Below are 7,623 nucleotides of genomic sequence, written 5' to 3'. Positions count from 1 at the left end.
AGGGCCCAGGTGTGTCAGGATCAGTGGGGTAAACATGTTCAGTGTTTCATGTCCTCTTTAAAAACACACCTCACAGTTAAAATGACACTTGAACATCTTTGTTGGTCCTCAGCTGTGTCCACACTTCATGGAGAATGATGCTCCTGGTTGTTTCTGTAGGTAGACCAGGCCTTGGTCTTCAGATTAAGACTTCTCCAACACTCGACATCTTTAAAATCCACCTGAAGACACATATTTACTCCCCAGCGTTTAAATTTGAACACTTTTGTGTTGTCTTGTTTCCTGCTCTGTTTTCTTCCAGCCATAAATCCACTGACTTGCCTTAACTTTGTGTTAGTGGGGAGTGTACCGATAGCTGTGTTTCATCTCCAACACTTTGAGAACAGCGACACCTTCTGGTCTCACTCGGTCACACTGAACCTGTGAGTTTAGTTGCCATGGTTTACACGTATGAGGGTGACTTCATGACTCGAACTGCAGGTTTTTACTTTCTGAGTTTGGCATAAAGTGTGAAGCAGGTTAAAGAAACAAATACAGAGAGGTGAGCCTGTTACAAACACTAACAGCTGCTAATAAAAGGATCAGACAACTGATCCCAGCAGACGGGAGGTTAAAGCTATGAGGGAGCAGCATTGTTCGCTTTTTAAATGCAATTAGTGTGATTAGTGGATCTATGGAGCTCCGTCGCTGCTTTCATGACTGAGCCTGACCTTTAAGCACTCAGCACAGAAGTGAAAGTAACTCGTTTGTGCAACAGCCAAATTAGACAAATGCTGGTGCTCACAGAAGTGCTTCAGGTGACTGAACTGAGCTATATGATAACCTGACGGGTGGGGCTGAGATAGATTTCGGTCGCTCGACCGGAGATATCGCTAGCTCCGGGACGCCGGGCTAGCAATTTTGCGAGCCCTGGACGGCTTCAAGCTGATAGTAAAAGCAACAAACTCAAATAACCACTCATAACAACCGAGGTATGCAGAAAAGCACCCCTGAGCCTTAGAACAGATGATCTACAGCAGCAGAAGACCACACCGGTGCCACTCCCACCAGCTAAAGGACATTTTATACCTGCTACTCGCTGCCTTGCAAACAGCACCTTACAACAGAGCAGCGTGGGAAAGGACAGAAGGAGCAGGTAACTGCTCTTTAAGAACAGGAAGTGGAGGATACAGTTCACTCAGACTCACCAAAACCGGACAGTAGAAGATAAAAAACGCTGGTTGCTCTGATGAGTCTCGATTCCTGCTGCTACATTCTGAGTTTGGCGTTAACAACCTGAAAGCAGGGATCCTCCTTTGCTTCAGATTCACATCGACAGATTCATGGATGCACCAGCATCATGAGGTCATGATGATGTCATGTCCACACAAACCAAAACCTGTGATGCTTGTATAACCCAGTTGAAGCCAAGCACCTAAGAGTTAAAGGAGCTCTAACCCAGTACTAGTGAACTGTACCGAATAAAGTGGCTGTGAGAGTCCAGTTATAACTGACACATACACAATAACACTCCAAAACAAATACAAACACCCAAAAATGACTCAAACGTGTGTTTCCATGGAGACGGGGTACTCACATGATGAGAGCCTCCCACTCGAAGAAGTTCTCCTCGTTCACTGGACCTGCACAGCAAACACAAACTCTTTAAATCTCGGGTGTCTGACTGTTGGAACAACACGCTGAACATCTGAAGACACATCTGCAGAAGCTACAGATGTGTTCTGGTGTCTCACCTGCCACGATGCCCTCAGGTGGGTTCAAGGTCAGCTCTGAAACACAAACACAGAAAGATGAGTGACCTTTGACCTCTGCTGTGATCCGGTCTCAGTCACATTTTTAAACAGCTGATAGATTGTTTGCTTTCCCATGTTGAAGAAATGATTAACATTTATTCATTTAAAAACAGCCTAAAGCAAGAAAGCAGTTATAAAAGACTTCCCAATTATCTTAAATACCAATCAGATTTACCACAATGATCTATGTCGAACTGTTTATCCATAACTGTAAATCTGCAAGTTCGAACACTTATACACAACATAATACAACTGTAATTACCCCTAACCTGTAAAGTTGCAATTGTTATACATAGCTCTACGTATACACCTTAATATATGCTCTGTATATATTATCACTGTGACAGTGTTGCAACTACTTGCACTTTAAATTCTGTTTACACCCACATAAACTACAAGATTCACAAAGCACTGTTTGTGTGTTTTACTTTCTTTTAGGGAACGTGCAAACTAAGAACTTCATTGCTCTGCGTAACTATTTGTGTTTTGCGGTGTACGTGACAATGAAGTTCTTGAATCTTGAATGAATCGACTAATCTATGCAGAATTCACATTATTACACAAGATTAAAGTGTAGCAGCCTGAAATGAGCGCATTAAATAAATGACAGGCCTAAATATGAATGTGTACCGAGGCTAATCCCCCAGTTCAAGTTCTTATCGTTAGCCCTCAGTGCACCAAATTACATTTAAAAACCTTCAAATTTATCACTTTCAGAAAAGGCAAATCAGCCGCCGTGTCAGTGCAGCGCTGAAGCCTCGCAGCGAGTTTTCCACCTGCGCTCTGTGTTCCTGTAACCAACAGATAAACATGATGTTCGCACTTTGTGTTCATTTAACATACTTTAGAAAAGTTTTGAAAGTTACATGACGGCAGCTATATGGAACATTCTGGATAACGCCACAAACACATTATATAAGCTCCAAATTATACCGCGGTTTAAACTGCAGGTGGACAAAGCCGACACCGGATTATTCACACTGTCCAGATATTCATCAGGTTATCGGTTTGAGTCGCAGGTACAGAAGAACAAACGCGGACAGCGAAGAAAAGCTCAAATCGACCGAACTTTTAACGAGTTTCGTACAGAGATACAGGCGCTAGCGGAGCTGTTAGCTTAGCATGCTAGCTAACATTAAAAGACCTCCCATTGGCTGAAAGCGGCTCGCGTTACTCACGTTTGTACTCGGCCATAAGTCTCTTGAGCGCTGTGCCAGCCATCGTGTTTACCGGAGAAAATAACAAACAAACAAATAAACAAAAGTGGCCCAGTTTCTTAGGTTCTCACAGAGCAACGGACCAACAGCTGATCCGACTGAGCATGCGCAAAACGTGTTTCAGTTTGCGTGTCAGCAGACAGCGCACCCTGTCGACAAAAATAAAAACAATTCATTTAAAAACAAATAAAAAATAATTAATGTTTAATAATTAAGGTCATTTGTTTAATTGTAAACTTAATTTTACTCAGGTAAATGTTTTTGTGCCTTTAATAAATGTTATATAGTCTTTTTATTCAATTTTGTCTTTATTTAATTTAATTTATGTATGTAATTGATTTCCTTACCTGGATGACTGAGAATCAAGATGTATGCATGTAATAATAAGTTACGGTCTAACTGTGCCACGGTCTAAATGTGCCACAGCAGATCTGTTTTGTTGTTGTTGTTGAATACTCAAATACATAAATAATAAAATTAATTAATTAATTAAATTCAAGTCAACTTTATTTATACAACGCCAAATCACAACAACAGTCACCTCAGGGTGCTTTATATTGTAAGGTAGACCCTACAATAATACATACAGAGAAAAACCCAACAATCATATGACCCCCTATGAGCAGTGGGAAGGCCACGGTGGGAAGGAAAAACTCCCTTTTAACAGGAAGAAACCTCCCAGGCTCAGGGAGGGGCGGGGCCATCTGGACCCACTGGTTGTGGTGAGAGAAGGATGACAGAATGGTGTGAAAGAGAGATTAATAACAAGTGTGATTTAGTGCAGAGAGGTCTGTTAACACATAGTGAGTGAAGAAGTGTCTGACAGCGAATGACTGCCTGGAAATAGTGCCACATGTGAAAAGTGGCACTATTAACCTTGGTTAATGTGTTTATTTTTGTCCTGAAGGCTCAGGATGTTATAGGGCTGTCCTGGTTGACACACGTCTGCAATGTTGCGTGGAGATAAGTGCCGCATGGAGATAAGTGCCGCGTGGAGATAAGTGCCGAGATAAGAGCCTGGGGCTTGCTCGGGCCACTTCGGAGGTGGGGTGCCCCCGGCCTCTCGGCCTGGGGCTCGGTCACTCAGGCACAGCTGGCTGCCGGCGGAGCTCACGGGCGCGTCACTGCAACTCCCCCTGGCTTCTGCTCTGCGGCTGCTGAGTGAGCCCTCATCTGGGACTCTCCTCAGCTCTTTCTGGGACAGTGGCGCGGCTGCCCCTCTGTGGGTCTTCCTTGGTCTCTTGTGTTCTGGGGGCCTCTGGATGTCTGGAGTTTTGATCTCCTCCACACCTGCTTCACGCCCTGGAGGACGGGGCTGTGGCCCCCCCACACCCTCTAGCAGATCATTACATGAAGGAACCTTTTAAAAAACAAAAAACAAGCGCGTCCATGCTCACAGGTGTACACACGGGTGATCACACCCACAAACTACACCCTTTTTGGCTCCTACCTCAAAGCACACTGTGTTCTGTTGATCTTATGTGCTGCACAATAATGTTTAACATTTAGTATTTACTGTCATATTCCCATATATCATTGTGATGTTGTTTATTCTATTACTCTTGTTCTCTTCTGCTTGCTTTCTTTTTTCTTTCTCAGCAGGTGATCCAGGTGATCGATATATGCATTTTTTTTCTCTGCCCGTTCTGTTGGTTTTTGTCTTTTGCCCTTCTCCCCCGTCCCTCTTCTCAGCTGTTTCTCTTTCCCTCTTTCTTTCCCCCAGTCAAGTCTGTCCCGTATTCAGTAAGTGAAAATAAAATAAACAATAAAAGGTGAATCAAATGGACCATTACGGCAAGGCTGGGATGGTCAGTTTGGTAAAGTAAATCCGTTGGGCATCTTTCTTTGCCTTTAGACAACAATTCTGATGCAAAAGAGCCAAACGGGACAGGCAAAAAAATATATAATTAAATAAAATAATAATGTTGCGTGGAGATCATGTGCAGTACCTCTGGATTGGCAGACCGGGATGGTGGTTGCCATCTTTAAGAAGGGGGACTGGAGGGTGTGTTCCAACTACAGGGGGATCACACTCCTCAGCCTCCCTAGGAAAGTCTATACCAGGGTGCTGGAAAGGAGAGTCAGTCTGTTAGTCAAACCTCGGATACAGGAGGAATAATGCAGTTTTTGTCCTGGTCGTGGAACAATGGACCAACTCTTCATCCTCTCGAGGAGTTTTCCTAACCAATCTTGTGTTTTGTGGACTTGGAGGAATTCGACGGTGTCCCTGAGAGATGCTCTGGGAGTATACGGTGTCTGGCCCATTGCTACGGGGGATACGATCCTACATTTATATACAATACAACCGTTGCAAGAGCTTGGTCCGCATAGCCGGCAATAACTCAGACTTGTTCTCGGTGGATGAGGAAGGAAAAACAGGGGGGCCAGAAAGTCCAAAACACAGTTCTAGGGTTCAGCCTAGTCATGGGGAAAGCACAGGGAACCGGACACTTTAGGGGCCAGCCAGGATGCCAGTGACATAGACACAGCACCTCAATGGACAGGTCAAGAGACCAGCAAGCTAGACCCTCTAGCGACTTGCCTGGAGGTTGGTGTTGGCAAAGGTTACAGGAGACTGATGATGATGATGGCAATAAAGACCTTCTGGTGGCATGACCAGCGAGAGATGGCAGAGCGCCTAAGGAGGCCAGACAGGATGCCGCAGCAGTGAGTGGAGTCCTTCAGGAGGTTTGGGAGGTTGGTGACAGATTTGACCCCTCAGGATGCTTGGCAGGATGCAGACAACGGCATCAAGGGAGGAGACCCTCTGGATGCTTGGATTGAAACTGTTGTAGGTGGAGGTGACAGGACACCACTGGTGGCTTAGCTGGGGGTCAATAACATTGATGAGGGCCCTCAGAATACTTGGCACCAGGCAGGCAACAACAGAGGAGGTGGATGTAAGTCTATGTAGCAGAGGCCCAGAGGTGACACAGGAGCCATTTGCTCTGATTCAGGCAGGAGTCACTCATTCTGGACTTTTTGGATTGGTTTGGATAAATGCATTTATTTGTCGGTTGCAGTTGTCTGCAACTGAGATGACAAACCTTGCTGACCGTACATACAATACACAACTTCACACTGGGGCGTCAGGTCGGGCTAGGTAGCAAAAGGAAAAACAATGAAATGTGTAAAACTAAAGGTCAGATCAGGAGAAAAAAGAATTTCTGCTCATAATGATCCTTAGACGGAGTCAGCATGAGGAGGAGACAAAAACTCCAGCACATATCATCACATCATAACACCCTAAAAACACAAGACAAACAACATACCAAAGGTAGCCGAATGAAAGATGATGGATATGCTGTCTTGTTGAAAATGTCATTTATTGAAAATACTATTGGCTAGCAGCAGAAAGGCCATAACCCAAAGAGGGCTAAAGGCTGACAACTCTGGCCCAGTGGTTTGGGATAGTGAAAGAAATTTTTGGAATGGAGAGGCTTACCTTTGCCCTTAGACGAGCTCGAGAAATTCAAGAAGCTCTGGGAAAATGGATTGTGAGTAATTAAATATTACCATGATGTATGTAGATACTAATGTGGAGACTGTGTACGTCTTCCATGCTGACCTAATGTTTTGTATTCTCATACTGTAAATTAATAAATAAAAAGTTATAAAAAAAAGAAAAAAGGATGCTGTCTTGGTGAGAAGAGGGTGTCAACTGCATTAAGGGACCAGTTGATCAAATCCATAGTTCTTCTTTAGGTTTTAGCTCTGGTGAAGAGGGACCCAAGAGCTCTGGACCCTCTGGTTCAGGCCCAAGCTGCTCAGCAGGGCCCATGGAAATCTCTGGCTTCTCTGCATTCTCGGGACACTGAAGATTCAGGATGCGGAGGCTGGGACTGCTCAGCACACTCAGGGTGCTCTTGGTGCTCAGAGGACTGTGGCTGCTCAGCAGGGCAAGAAATCTCTCTGATGACTGAGGCTGCTTAGCAAATCTCACAGCTGACTCTGACAACTGGGAGTGGCAGAGCTACAACATATACCATATACAAACAGTATCTGAGCCATGAACAGCCTAGGGAACCACCTAGAGGTCTGGTGTGGTGCTTCTGCACTTGCAGACTGGGGTGGTGGTTCCCATCTTTAAGATGGGGGACCAGTGTTGTCTCCAACTACAGGGCATAGAAATACAAATAACATTCAATTCAATTAAAATCTACGTTCCTACCCCTCACTTCTGGAGAGGAAAGGTCATCCATAAGTTGAACCTTGGATATAAGAGGAACAATGCTGTTTTTATCCTGATCACAAAACACTGAACCAGCTCTTTATATTCCCAACCAGTCTACATTTGTTTTTGTAGCCATTTGATCCTTCAGAGCCATTTGTTCCCTTTATAGTGCTGGACTCCTCCAGAGCTGCCCTGTGTCACTAACTCATAGGTCTCTGTGCATGCACAATCATCCAGGTAGCATTTTCAGATGAACAGAATCAACTTTCTGGGACTCTGTTCATAGTTTTTAGGCTTTCACTTTGTTGGCCTAAAAATCACACAGCTGCTTTTTGGAGATGATGTACAGTGGGGCAAAAAAGTATTTAGTCAGCCACCGATTGTGCAAGTTCCCCCACCTAAAATGATGACAGAGGTCAGTAATTTGCACCAGAGGTAC

The 7,623-nt window shown here is 44.5% G+C and overlaps 1 protein-coding gene across 1 annotated transcript in view; it reads right to left on the bottom strand.

Moving 5' to 3' along the window:
• The window catches only part of ube2g2 (ubiquitin-conjugating enzyme E2G 2 (UBC7 homolog, yeast)), a 12,286-nt gene extending 9,135 nt beyond the window's left edge, over positions 1 to 3,151 (bottom strand). The window contains exons 1-3 of the mRNA XM_005750329.2: positions 2,972 to 3,151; positions 1,734 to 1,769; positions 1,577 to 1,622 (exon numbers count right to left, since the gene is read on the bottom strand). Coding sequence (XP_005750386.1) covers positions 1,577 to 1,622; positions 1,734 to 1,769; positions 2,972 to 3,014 — 125 coding nt within the window. The 5' untranslated portion in view covers positions 3,015 to 3,151. The remainder of the gene's footprint in view (positions 1 to 1,576; positions 1,623 to 1,733; positions 1,770 to 2,971) is intronic.
• Between the last annotated feature and the right edge of the window lie 4,472 nt (positions 3,152 to 7,623).

The sequence above is a fragment of the Pundamilia nyererei genome, unplaced genomic scaffold, assembly GCF_000239375.1.
Source record: "Pundamilia nyererei isolate P.nyererei 1_Seehausen unplaced genomic scaffold, PunNye1.0 scaffold00269, whole genome shotgun sequence".
Lineage (NCBI taxonomy): Eukaryota > Metazoa > Chordata > Actinopteri > Cichliformes > Cichlidae > Pundamilia > Pundamilia nyererei.
Note: the sequence above shows the minus strand (reverse complement) of the source record. Positions and strands in the feature narration are given on the sequence as shown.